The sequence below is a fragment of the Anoplopoma fimbria genome, chromosome 16, assembly GCF_027596085.1.
Source record: "Anoplopoma fimbria isolate UVic2021 breed Golden Eagle Sablefish chromosome 16, Afim_UVic_2022, whole genome shotgun sequence".
Lineage (NCBI taxonomy): Eukaryota > Metazoa > Chordata > Actinopteri > Perciformes > Anoplopomatidae > Anoplopoma > Anoplopoma fimbria.
The window spans coordinates 9,409,701-9,423,574 of record NC_072464.1 but is presented as its reverse complement, the minus strand read 5'-3'; the positions used below and the strand labels follow the sequence as shown (position 1 = coordinate 9,423,574).

Genomic DNA, 13,874 nt, shown 5'->3' with positions numbered 1-13,874 from the left:
TATATATATATATATATAGAGAGAGAGAGACCGAGAGCGTGAGATAGATATATATATAGAGAGAGAGATATCGAGAGTGAGACACAGAGAGAGAGAGAGAGTGAGAGATATATAGAGAGAGAGACAGAGAGTGAGAGAGAGCGACAGAGAGAGAGAGAGAGAGAGTGAGATATATATATATAGAGAGAGTGAGATAGATATATATATATATAGAGAGAGAGAGTGAGATAGATAGATATAGAGAGACAGAGAGAGAGATATAGAGAAAGAGAGAGAGACAGAGAGTGAGATAGATATATATAGAGAGAGAGGAGAGAGAGAGAGATAGATATATATAGAGAGACAGACAGAGAGAGAGTGAGATATATATATATAGAGACAGAGATATATATATATATAGAGAGAGAGAGAGAGAGAGAGAGAGTGAGATATAGATATATATAGAGAGACAGAGAGATATATAGAGAGGGAGAGAGAGTGAGAGAGATATATAGAGAGAGAGAGAGAGAGAGACGGAGAGAGAGGGAGATAGATGTATAGAGAGACAGAGAGAGAGAGACAGAGAGAGATATATAGAGAGAGAGATATATATATAGAGAGAGAGTGAGATAGATATATATAGAGAGACGGAGAGAGGAGAGAGAGACCGAGAGCGTGAGATAGATATATAGAGACAGAGAGATATATATATAGAGAGTGAGAGATGTATAGAGAGAGATACAGAGAGAGTGAGAGAGAGACAGAGAGAGAGAGCAGAAGCGGTGCCGGAAAAGTTCAGACTAACAGGTTTTTCCTATGACAGGCTGAATCTCGATGGATACATGATGGCATTTACTTCATGTATCCACTTGTTAAACCGGTAGGACATGTGTGAGGAGTGTCTTTTACACTGAAACCACTGATGTGAAACCACTGTTTCAAGCAGTATTTACAACTGTGCGATTCTGGACCTCCACAATCTGTCACCTACTACAGGTTGAAATACTGAAAAAGAAAGGTAACCTAAGAAAGCGCGCCATCTGGTGGACAGGCCCCTCAACCGCATTTATGTAGAAGTAATGTACATCATTTCTTTAATCCAACAGGCATGTTCAAAACAGTGGCAATCGCTAATTGAAAATAAGTGAACGGCCCTACCAATTAATAGGCCTTTAAATACCAAGACACATTTTGATTTCACATGTGAGACGACTTTCTATAAGTCCTTATTGTTGGCATACAGGCTACTGATGTCACATTCAGTGAGTTAGTACTAAAACTATAACTTCATTCAACTCAATATTTGAAACCAATGGTCCTTTTTATATTAGAGTCTTGCTTGTACGATGCACGAAAGCACTTATTAGTAGGCTATCATGCTTCATTGATATTAAAGCATATTGCTAATCAAGGAACAGAGTTCATCTTGACCTTTTGAAATAACAGTGCACAAAACAATCTCACTTCAAGTTATATTTATTTATTGAAAGCGAATAAACAGACCTTGAGATGAGACCGTCTCGACAACAGTTCAATCTAGCTTATAGTAACTGATGCAAACTCATAGTTGTCCCAGTTATTTCCAGGCACTAGATTTAAAATAAAATAACTACACGTAACGTTGAACTCCAAACACTCGTTCACATTTCAGTCCCAAAATGAAAAAACAGAGCTCAGAAGTGTTAACATTACAAATTCTCTTTCAAGGTTTAAACGCTAACTCAACACAACAAATTTATGTTAACTTAAAAAGTATGCACGATAATTGTGTGTGCTAACATTCATTGGTTTTTCAATTGGCACACATATTTTAACGTGAACCCATAAATCAGTAATCAATGTCCATAAAGAATATATTAAATGACGTAGAATTCTCTAAGACAGCTGTGATGACTGCGATCATTCGATTTGAACTCGCTTGTCGAGTATAATAATGCATTCACAAACCAAACACAGGAAACTGATGAACTGATTTTGTGTGATTGTATGGGGCAACAGTGAAGAATACTCACTTTCACAAATTAAAATAGCAACATTATTTGGCAAATATTCTTTAAAAATTGCTGCTTTGGGAATTCTTGCCCGTTTTACAGCTGAACTGATCTGTATAGGCTGGCATGATGCAGAGGGAAGGGTGTGTTCTTAAAAAGGCGTTGCTTTGAAGTACTCCTCCAGCGGGATCAGCGATATGCCTCCGATCCAGTCCTGCAGCCAGACCTGGATCAACTCCAGCTTCATGAAGAACCACTTGTGCCCCACCGGCCACTTTGCCATCACAGGGTGTCTACAAAGACAAAAGTAGCACATGAACATGTTGAACATTTAGTTTTTTCCCCCTTATTATCAGGGTTGAAGGACGGCAACGCGTATTCATTCACACCACATCTTCCATTAGTTGAGTTACCTTGAAAACATTGCCTCTTTTGCAAACCCGAGCTCCTCTGGGACCACCTCCACCATCTTGCCTGTTAGTGTGAGTCGAGCACATCTTGGATCTTCCGGGTCGTACACCATTTGCCTTGAAACGCAGAAGACCATGTTACCAATCTAACACACACATACAATAAGGGCTCTAGCTTTTCTAAACCTCAACTGGTTTGTACGAATTATACTGTTTAGTTGTTTGAAAATAAGCAGTTTTAAAGTTGTCAAATGCCATGATTCAAGTAATTCAGGGTGGTACCTGTTTTGTTATCTGTGTCGAAGACGGCCCCTCTTTTAAATTAGTTAGTCAAGACCTTTATTAGTTCGGTTTGTGCTTTGTTACATATTCTACAAATAAATTTTGTTTAGCCAAATTACCACACACACACACAAAACTTTGGGACCAGTTGGTATTTAAGCAGGGAGAACTGTTACATATTGCCTATATTCTGGAAAGAACCATGGATTAAAGGGGGGCCCTGTAGAGATGTGTTTGCTCTGGACCTTTTCACAAATGGCCATGAGTTTAGGGGAGTAAAATAAAAGCTGGGGCTTACCTGCAGAATTCTCCCTCAGCCTCTGAGAATGTGAGCGAAGCATAGGGGCTACTTTCCAGGTCGATTACGGTGTAGTCCATTGCAGTCACATAGAAATAGATGACTCCAGTGCTGTTGTCCAGCGGTCCATCACTGACGGAGAAGATGTTGCCAAAGGGGAGACCTTTGATCTGTTGATATTAACAAACAGTCAAGTGATAAATAAAATATGCAAAATTCAAATCTTATCTTAACATTTTTGATAAACAATGGGGTGCGTGCACCCTAAGGTGACAAGAGCTCGTATGACCTGAGTAGTGGTGGAAGAAGTACTTGGATCCTTTCCTTTCACGACTAAAGGTCCTCCATTTGCACAATCCATAACAATGCAATCATATATTCTAATTTGATGAATTGAAAGTTATAGTGTTTGTATAATCAAAGTAACCATAGACAAATGTAGTGGAGTGGAAGTATAACGTTGCATGAATTGGAAATAAACCTCAAAACTGTACAAATGTAATAGTTTGCCTTCCACAATTGGACCTCAGTAGACGAGTCCCCGTCCAGAGAAACCCCATGAGGACCACCGTGTGTCTCACCTTGTCCTGGGTTGAAATGGTGGACACATGTCCCCAGTCACTGTAATGCGCTATGTATCTGGCCGTCCTGGCGGTCTCCTGGTGCGGGGGAGGACTGCCGCCGCTGCCGGACTTCTTCACCTTCTCCAACCGATACGAAAACAACCGGGAGGAGAGCTGCGCCGCGTTCTCGTTCTCCGGTTTCTCCAGCTCTCCGGGGCTGTCCGCGGCGTCTCCGAGGACGTTAGTGGACGGATACGACTGCTTCCACAGCCCGGCGCCGTCCACCAGCAACGCCGGGGCGACCTCCTCCGACAGGTCCGCGTCCTCCACCACATCGCTGGAGGAGACGACCCAGGACACCGAGCTCCTCAGGGTGTAGCTTTGACACAGACACAGGACATTGGCAAACACCGCCAGAGGAAAGTAACAGGCCCTCATAATATAATACTGAGCTCTCCCACAATGGCCGCAATGACTTGTGTTTACAACCTCACTGGAGTTGGCTTTCGTAACACGGGGATCTGTTTGCAACAGAGAGCAGTTTTACAGCGACCTCTACTGGCAAACCAGGTGAAGTCATTTTTTTTTTTTTTTTAATCATTCAATTTTTTTTCAGAATGATTGAAAAACTTTCTGATATTTTAGAGCCGTGTTGTTAAAATAATGGTGGAAAGTAAAAGTACATTTACTCAAACCCAAATGTAAGGTACTTGTACTTAACAAAGAAGGCTACTAACATATTTAATTCACCTTTTTTTACTGGATTTTTTAACTACATTTAAAAAACTTTAAACTAAACCTATGACCAGTTTTAGTGGTTGTAATATAGGCATATAACAATTAAAGCGACAGTAACAGACATGTTTCCTAATTTGTAACACACTTTTGCTACCCGACAGTATTAGATAAGATTAGATTAGAGTCAACTTTATTGTCATTGCACAGAGTACAAGTACTAGAACAACGAAATGCAGTTTTAGCATCTAACCTGAAGTGCAAAAGAAGCAGTGCAATGTGCTGGATAAATAACAGTATAAATAACAATATATAATAATAATAATATAAGGCTATATAAAGGTAGTTAAGGATTTCCAACCTGACCATCTAAATCATTAAGAAGCGGGACTTTTGTTATTACCTTTACTAATGGGGTAGCGCTTATATTTACAAGAGGAGACCGAATATGTCCACCAATGGTGTTGAGGCAGTACTTTGAATGGGTGGTGTTGTATTTGACTGCAATAAAGGTGTATCTGATATCATGTCCACTTGATTTATATGCAGGGAGAAAAAAAAACATTATTATTGTTATTGCACCACAGTGCAATTAACAGTATAATGCTATCAATAACAAAAATTCAGCCTCCACAAAATAGTTAAAAAAAGTATTCCTCTGACACATACATTAAAATTCAGGGTTTTACAATTTACAGAACTGTCAGACTGGATAAGGGTTATTGTTTTATTAAGTTGACACTTTAATAATATCCATCCTTATCTTAGGAAGATTCAGGGAAGCTAATGCCATGCATGGAGTTGCTATAGGCTATGTTAGTGAGTAAGTGGACGTCCCATGATATACTGGTACATTAGTGCAAAGTTTAAGCACAGGGAAAAGCTGGAACAACAGACTCAAATGTTGTGGCACGTCTTGACCCACACTCTCCACATAAGGTCTTGAAGAAATACTATAAGTATATTTGGGATTGTTCAATATTCCCTCTTTGTTGCCTTAACACAACTAGTTAAAAAAGTTATTGAATATTTCATTTCATCATTCAATATTTTCTACTTAGCCATCTTACAAAAACACACTTGACAAATGACACAAAATAACTTAACATTATGAATTTTATTATTTAACATAAACTATTAACAGCACTGACATGCTGAATCACATAAAACATTACTCAGAAATATCATTTATCTTGAAGTGCTTGTGGTGAAGAGGGATGATAATAAACATTTTCAATATATACTGTCTGTCTCTCAATATAACATTAACACTTAACAACTGAATGAAATTCATTGCACAAGCACAACAGCCTCAATAAAGCGGCCTCTGTATCTTAGTGACTGACTCAATAACACCTTTTGTCTTCAGGCATGGTCTCACTTTTGTATCTACAACAACATCTGTCTGTCTGGTTTCCCTCTCAGTCCATGGACTTATCGCTCCAGGCCATTGACTTTCTTTTTGCCAGTTCCATCCAGGACGGCTGGCCGCTGTCAGTCATGGACTGCAACGCTGATGGCATTTTAGGTGACGATGAGGGCAATGAAGATGACGCCACATTTTTCGATTGCCATTTGTCCTCCCGGGGTCTTTCTGGAACTTTGGTTGGACTTGATTCTATGAAAGAAAAAAAACGGTGTCATGTTGTTGCACATTTGAGATACTGAATACTAAATTAAGTATTTCACAGTTGTAATGAATGTGTGTTAGCACACCTGCACGTTTTACCCCTTGTTGTCCCTCTGGTTTTATGTCTTTACTTAGGGGCTTGGTTTTGACTGAGGCAGGGGATTCACCTGATATCTGCTCCTCTGTTTGAGCTTTCTTCAACTCCATCTAAAAAAAAAAAAAAAATTGAGAGCAAGTTGATTATTTGCCCTGGATAACATGTCAGTCTAAACAATATTAGTTAAAGAATGAATGTAGTGCAATTTTATATTTTATTAATTGTCACCAATTCTCACAAAATGACCAAAACCAACAAGGAGTTGATACAAATTGTTTGTATAGCCCAAGATGATACAACTTATTGCTTTGCACCATAGACTTCCATTGGTGTCCAAAAACACATCAATGAGCCACACTATTGCATTGGCTGGCATATGTGTATTACTTCACTAGAATAAACAATGTTACGGAAATTAGTTTTGTCCCAGAACCCATCAGCTATAGTTCTTACGCCTATTTTGCTCTCCACACTGACTGTTTACCTGCATTCAACCAAAGACTGTATGAACGTGATTGGTTAATACTACACTGACTTAAAACAGAAACCAGAATGACGATAAGAAAAATATAGAGTATCACCAGCCTTATCCTTGAATTGATTAACAGTCAAAAGCGGTATGGAAGACAGTTACAAAGAAGTACCACAAACCCCCTTGCTTCCAGGTGGAGTGGTCCACTCTGCCCGTTTCTCCAAAAAAGCGGCCTTCCCGCTTACTGACCCGGCCCGAACTGCCCGCCTTCCTGACAGTGATGCACCTTCCTTTTCCTGCATAGTGGCTTCACCTTCCCTTCTACCCAAGGCTGAAACGGGAGGAGGAGATGAAACAGATGTTGTAGTAGAAACCGAGTTCGTTGATTTGAGCTGGTTGGCGGGGTGAGGACCTCGACCGCTCCAGGGGGGTTGCTGCTGGCCCGAGGAAAGGTAAAACTGTGCAAGAGACTGTGTGGCGTTCCCTTGTGCAAACTGAGATGAGGTCTCTGTTTTTGTAGAAGAGTGGAGAGTATATGGAATGTATGGAGAGGTCTGTACAGCTGGATGGGACGCAGACTGTGAGGCAAACGGAGGTTCACTGGTTTGTTTTAACGTTTGTGGTTCTCTGGAGGTGTTTGACTGAAGAGGAGGCGTCTTCTGTTGCACTGCCATTAATGATGGTTTGCCAGTCTGTGCTTGAATTCTACTTTGCACTGTTTCTGCTTTGACTGCATCAGTCGATGGTTGATTTGCAGCCTCTATTGGTGTTGTGCTTTGTTGTAGTTTTACAGTCTGTGTCTGTACTTGAGCTGCTGTCAATGTCTCTGTCTGCACTTGTGCTTGTGGTCGAGCTTCTGTCTGCACAGCGGTAAAGTCTCTGGGAAATCTACTACTAAAAAGCTGCTGGAGGCTTCTGGTCTTTTCCATTGCCAAGCTCATCCAGGACACCTCGGCTGAGGCCGTTTGGGGGGCAGGCTGGGGCTCCTGGACGGCAGTTTCAACTTCTTTGAGGTTTGAGGAGGTTGTTTTGACTTCTGGTGCCATGGTGTGAGGATTGCTGGTTGGTAGCGTGTTATGCTTAACTGGAAGGGAGAAGCCAGATGGGGTCGGATCTAAGGAGTGAAACAGTTTAGTTAGACACACTTGGCAGTGCTGTTAAAGTTAGCCTGAGTGGTATTTTAAAGTACAAAGGTCCAATGTGATCAGTACAAATCTTATCACTCTAGAGTGATTATTTACGAAGTGCAAATTGCAGTGTGCATGTGTGCAATGTTTAACTGAAAAGGGATAGTAGCACAGTATGGAGTGAGAAAAAGATACTTTGTTTGAATTAATAAATGAACTTGAGATAAAACATCTTCTACATGCTGAAAATACTCTTTCTTTTTTTTTAATCAGAGACTCACCTTTCAATTGAAGGTTTCCTACTTCCTGTCTTTTTAGTTTGTCACATTGCTCCTCACACACTGGTAGCTTAGAGCTATGGTTCGGAGAGGAATCAGTCCGAAATTTCATGGACAGAGATGTGGAGCGCAGTTTAACACCAAACGCTTTCTTTCCTTCATCGTCCTCGACCTCCCGTGCTTCCACTGCCTCCTCCACCACCTCCTGGTTGCTCTCCAACTCCTCCACCTTTGCAGCACCTGTATCTGTGGTCACATTGTGAGAGGTTGGTGTCACTGATTCCACTTGTTTGAGGCTGTCCCTCCTGTCACATGGCGCTGAGCTTTTATGTGGAGCTCCCTCTTGTCTAAGTCTTTCCACAGCTAAGGGGCCCCCTCTTAGTTCTTCCTTTTCCCTTGTGCTTGAAGACGGTTTATCCTCTGTTCCCCAGACTGACTTTTGTCTGGCTTCAATGTGTTCCAGCACTCCAACAAAACTGCCCGATCGGGGTCTTTCTCCATCCCGGTTTTTGGCAGTGTTGATTGAGAGATGGAAGGACCCAGATCCTTGGGTGGTTCTCATTATTCCTCTTGTGCTTTCTGTCTCACTTTGAACCTGCTGGTGAACAGAGGTGGACCTGAAGTTAGTGGAGGGCTGGTCGCAGGAGATGTCAGAAGTCATTCCGGCTTTGTTCAGAGTATTTCTCTTGTCAAGGGACATTACTTGTATATCAAAATCCTTTTCTCTGTTGTCCTTAAGTTCTGACTGTATAAAGGATGAGTGTGGTCGTTCCCTTGGTGTTACACCTGGTGGTCTGTGGGGCTTAACTCTTAGTACCTGGGAGGGTGCACAGGGCACTCTCCCGAGAAGAGCTTGGTTCTGTTGGGAAGCAGCTTGGCTGGATGGTTTGTACGCTGCCTCTGATGTAATTGGTGTCACCTCTGGGGGTTTTGAAGGAAGACGCTGAGATGCAATTGAAATGACAGGCCCTCCTTGTTCTGTTTCTAATGTCTGCTCCTCTTGAGCACTAAGCCGCCGCTTTTCTTCTCTCACAGATTCAGGGTGGTTGATGTTGTTTAGAGCGCGCATGTCAGACCTTCGTTCAGGGTTATTCTGTTTTAATAAAAAAAAAAAAAAAAAAAAAAAAAGGAACGTAAGGGAAATGCATAAAGATTGTGTTTGTCTTTGCAAACAATATACAAGGTGAAGAAATGTTTATTCACTGCAGCGAGTGGCTTCTTGGTGCTGGCTCTCTGGTTTCTGGGCTTGACAGACATCCTGTGGCGTGCAGCAGAGGTATCCAGGCAGGGGGTGAACTGGGCTGGAGAGCTGAAGTCCAGCGGGGGCTCAACAACAGAGGGAGAGGAATTGGAGGGGCCAGAAAGAGTCAAAGGGAGGGTTGGAGTCAGGGGCACAGATTTGATAGGTGAAGGTTTGAGGATGGGCGACAGTGGACGAGACGATGGCAGGGATGTGTTCTGAAAAGAAAGGAAAATCATTATGTAACACTGCAAATACAGGGTGAACATGAAGACACATAGAAAGGCGGTCACAAAAAACATTTTTGTTTTAATAGTATATTTATTGATTATATTTATTTACATAGATTTTATAAATCTATGTAAATAAGCACCGAAAACCTGAGCTTTTCATGATATGTCTCTTTTGATGCTGGCTATATTCTACATGTTTCTTATTGTAAGCAAATCCCTTGAACAGACCAAAGCAGTAAGACAACCTGGTTGACACACTGGGTGACATCTTCAATCATTATGGTGAACATGGGTGTTCCATGGGCCGTCCTGCTCCCATAAATACTCACTATGATCCGTGTCCCTGGCAAAGTCACTTTTTAACAGTATATGCTAAAAACACAGTGTATAGCTTTTAAGGGATTATTGTGCCTTAAAAAAATTAAACTGTTGAATTGGTGACCTATTTTTTAAGATTTGCACCTTTGCAAGTCAGACAGTATTGAGAAGCGGACTTAAGCATTGTCGGTGTTCGCCTTTTCTTGGGATTTGACAGTAAAATATGATAACTTTAAACTAATCCAAATCCTAATTCTTATCTCAGATTTAAACCCATAAAACTTTAGGATTGGCAAATGTCCACATTCAGAGTAACGACCTCCTTGCATGGGGTACTTCTAAGCCGGCATAGGCAATATGTTTGCATGAATGTGGCTACACACATTAGCCAACCTACAGTAAAATACTTGTTCCTAATCTACACTTCCTGTCCCTGCTGAACAGAAATGTCAATGGCTCCTGGTGACAGTGTGACATTTGGATGGAGTTGAGTCAAAACGGTTGGTGAAAAGTAAAGAGGAGAGTCTGAGAGGTAAATCCGATCAGGAGGAACTCTCAAAATCCAAACACACCCTCAAATACTCCTAAACTGAAGGTGAGCTGCTCACATAAGCAGATAACTGAGCATGTCTCACTTAAGCGGGATAGTAAATCACCTTGCTGAGGGCTCCTGGGATCTCGGGGAGGCTGTGGTGAAGACCGTCATCCTCGAGTCGACTTCCAAGGTCCTCTGCACGTCTGACTGGCAGAACCAGAGGCGGCGGGCCCAAATGCATCTTCTGCGCTTGAAGCTTAATCTGTGATACAAAAGGCACAGGTGATTTTTAAAAGAACTAAAGACCCAGTTCCCAACAATACACCTGGCTATACAATAAAAGGCTATACCTGCAGAGCTTTGATTTTGCTTTGGACATTCTCCTGGGATAAGACCCTAGCTGGTTCAGTGTCTGTCAGGACCTGATCAGCCAGAAAGATGCTGTCAGCGGACAATGCCCGTGATCCCATCATCCCCTGGGAGCATCTGTGGTAGCAGGAGTGGAGGAACAGAAGAGGGGTGAAGGCATGGACAAGAGATCGTATCAGGTATGAAGCTGTAGAGTAATCATTGACAGTAAGCACTCACGGCAAATCTTCCTCGGATCCTGGTCCCTTTTCTGCAGTAATGTCACTGGCGGACTGGCTGAGTTTGGCGTCTCCCTCTCCATGTCCTCTCTTACTCTTCCCGAAGATACGATTTTTCAGAGACTTGAGTTTGGACTTTTTACGTCCTGACAGAGATTAGGATGGAGACAGATCCAGGTCACAGCAGCTCACACACACATGCAGATAATATATAATTGTTACATCAGACGCATGTAATTGACAAAAAATGGTTCTTGGTTTGTGCTAGTGTCCTTTATTTCCATCGCTCCTATCTGCCAAAAGACTGTCTTTCTCTTGACCATAACAATAAAACTACATGACAATGATAATCTCACCTGTAATGTCCTCGGTGCTTCCTTCTGTATCTCCAGAGAAATACTCCATCGGTCTGGTCACTGAAAGAAGTGCAGAGCAGACGAGGGGACAGTGTGTAAAGAAATGACACGGATAATAGGGAGCAACTGTGACTACAAAAACCTCAGGCAATCACTTTTTAGTGGCTGTTGTCACATGCTGTGGTCTGTTCTCTGTTCTCTGCCGGGCGCGCATATGCACTTAACTCACTCGTGTGATAGCCTGAAGATGTGACTCAGGACTTGAGGTTCAAAGGTTTATTGGTATTATCAGGGACGGTACAAACCTGTTCTAAAGCTAGGCAGGGCAGGCTGAGGAAACTCTGCGGCAACAATATGTAATCAAAGCAGCTTTTACGATAGGAAATGCAGTGTCATCAAAAAATAATACACCATGTATGTAATAGAGGAGGTATTAGTATTTATGATAAGACATTGCTTTTGTAGAAGTATATATCACGCTGAAACAAAGCAGTACAGATAGCATTTTGTGAACAAAGCAATAGCTAAACCTTTGCTCTCAGACAGCTTTACTTATGCAACACTTTGTCTGACAAACACCCAGGTTGGGTTGATGTGTCACTGGGTGCAAGATTCAGTGCAAGGTGCTTGTTCTCTTTGTTTTACAGACTTTATGTTGTCCCCTGCCCTGCAGTTCAAATGTGTTATTTGAGATATATACCAGGTTCTGTGAATCATACAGTTCTCGGCTGTGTTGCTGAGGAACTGTTAGAGAGAGCGTGATCCTATACGGCATCTGTGCCTGATAAGCCAAGATGTGGCTGGTTATGGATAAACATGCAAAGTCCACACTGCACCTCTCATATCACCCAGCCATCTCTCAGAATAAAAGCACGCCCTATTTAAAAGGATTTAAGCACATGAATAACCTAGGACACTCCAAAAAGGTTACTTGTGAATTGCACAACTCCTTGCCCTACGAGAAAATTTCTACTTGTCTGTGGATTTTCCACCAGAATGAGACTTGAGTATCCATGAATCAGTTTTTTTGTTCTTTCATGCAGTGGGTCAAGATATAGCCTGAACGAAAACAAATGATAATCCACTGGATTATTAACATTGCAGAGAGATCCTTGTGAGATTCCAAATCACCATAATCCACAACAACAGCTTAATCACAAACGTCCCCTGCCAGATACTGCATTCACAGGGAAAGTACTTATCCATCTTAATGTTAAATAACACACACATTTAAACATCTTTTTGTGCAAAAATGAGCAAACTTACCCAACGTCTAATAGCAGCTACTCTGCTTCTCGTCCTCTTCTTCGTCCTCCTTTCTGCTCAGAGTTGTCTGGTCACGGCTGTGTCACTGTCCTAATGTTTAAACCTCAGGACCTGCGTCGTCCAAATCTGAGGACGGAGGGAGATGCAGAGGGAAGGGAACAAGGGAAGCGGAAGCAAAATGAAAAACATGCAGGGAAAAAGAGAGATAGAGGACACTCCATGACAGGGTAAGCAAATGCACAAAGAGCAAAAAGAACAGAAGAGAATGAGAGAGAGAGAGAGAGAGAGAGAGAGAGAGAGAGAGAGAGAAGGGGAGAGAGAGAGAGCAGTACTCTATTACATTAGTGGCACACTGTGGCCCTCTGCGCTAAGCTCCTTATAAAACGCTAACCTGATTTTAGGCCCAGAAATGAGAGTAGAGGGAAAAAAAAATAAAGCTCCAGTTGGAAAGAGGACAGGCACACAGGAACTACGGCTCATAGGGCTGTTTACGCATTACATAGGGTTGCTTAAACCCCCGGTCAATCACAGAGGAGAGCCTATGTATGTTTGCGTGTGAATTCATGGGTGCTAAGAAAGTTAAAAATTAAAACAAAAAACAAACACCAACCATGAATTAACCATTTCTCAGCCGTGGTGAGATCCAGAGTAAATCCAAATGTACCAGATATTGGAGCTAAATTTAAATTTGTAGTTATATAGAGATGTGTGGTTTTTTTTTATGAATACATGAATGTCCACACTCACTGGTCAAGTACTTTTGCATTCATAAAATGGACCATTTTTGTTGCCAGTTTCCACTATATCCACACTGTGAACTTTCTAATAAAGTCAAAAAAATAAAAAGCCAAAAAGTCCCACACAAATTTTGTAATCAATGAAATGCAAAAGTGAATCCCACTTTCTGCACATGCACGCAGGATAGCATTCAGAGATGGGAGCACTATCTAGGCCACTGGGCTACAATCAGTAAGAGGGGAGGAAGCAGGAAGAGGAAAGGAAACCTTTGTGTGAGGCTGAGCAGCTTCTCTGATGAGGCTCCTCATCACACAAATCCTTATCTCTTCCAGCAGAATATAAACCCAGCCAGTAATATCTGGATTACACGCAACCAACCACATGTTATAGACCACGGTGACATAAAAGTCTGCTTTGTGGTTTTATTAGTGGATTTATGGTTTGTAATCTACACATAAGGGACAATATGCAAGTTTGTTTAATTTAATTACATTAAATGATGTGCAGTCCTGTATGAAAGTTGTCTGCACACACTGCACATTGATAGCACCAACTGCTTCTTGCACTGCAGCCCTTTTTGTCCTCTCTGCTCTTAAAAACAAAGGTAGCGACGTTCGTTACAGTTGTGGTCATCTCTGGTTCATGTGGTGCCCTGATGGATTATAATTTCTTCCCCTCAGAGCCTGTGCATATCCAGATTAAGGCCGATAGATAATCCGATCACGGCGTTGTTTGAACT

The 13,874-nt window shown here is 41.8% G+C and overlaps 2 protein-coding genes across 2 annotated transcripts; both read right to left on the bottom strand.

Moving 5' to 3' along the window:
- Nucleotides 1-1,449: 1,449 nt before the first annotated feature.
- creg2 (cellular repressor of E1A-stimulated genes 2) lies at nt 1,450-4,026 on the bottom strand. The gene is made up of 4 exons (XM_054615641.1): nt 3,542-4,026; nt 2,961-3,130; nt 2,384-2,497; nt 1,450-2,263 (listed from the first exon to the last, which is right to left on the bottom strand). The coding sequence occupies exons 1-4, from the start codon at nt 3,959-3,961 to the stop codon at nt 2,122-2,124; spliced, it is 846 nt and encodes a 281-aa protein (XP_054471616.1). The 5' UTR covers nt 3,962-4,026; the 3' UTR covers nt 1,450-2,121.
- A 1,490-nt stretch (nt 4,027-5,516) lies between these two features.
- Nucleotides 5,517-12,520, bottom strand: cracdla (cracd like a). The gene is made up of 10 exons (XM_054615876.1): nt 12,398-12,520; nt 11,132-11,191; nt 10,777-10,921; nt 10,539-10,674; nt 10,310-10,450; nt 9,066-9,320; nt 7,824-8,955; nt 6,637-7,601; nt 5,975-6,095; nt 5,517-5,876 (listed from the first exon to the last, which is right to left on the bottom strand). The coding sequence occupies exons 2-10, from the start codon at nt 11,178-11,180 to the stop codon at nt 5,680-5,682; spliced, it is 3,141 nt and encodes a 1,046-aa protein (XP_054471851.1). The 5' UTR covers nt 11,181-11,191; nt 12,398-12,520; the 3' UTR covers nt 5,517-5,679.
- Between the last annotated feature and the right edge of the window lie 1,354 nt (nt 12,521-13,874).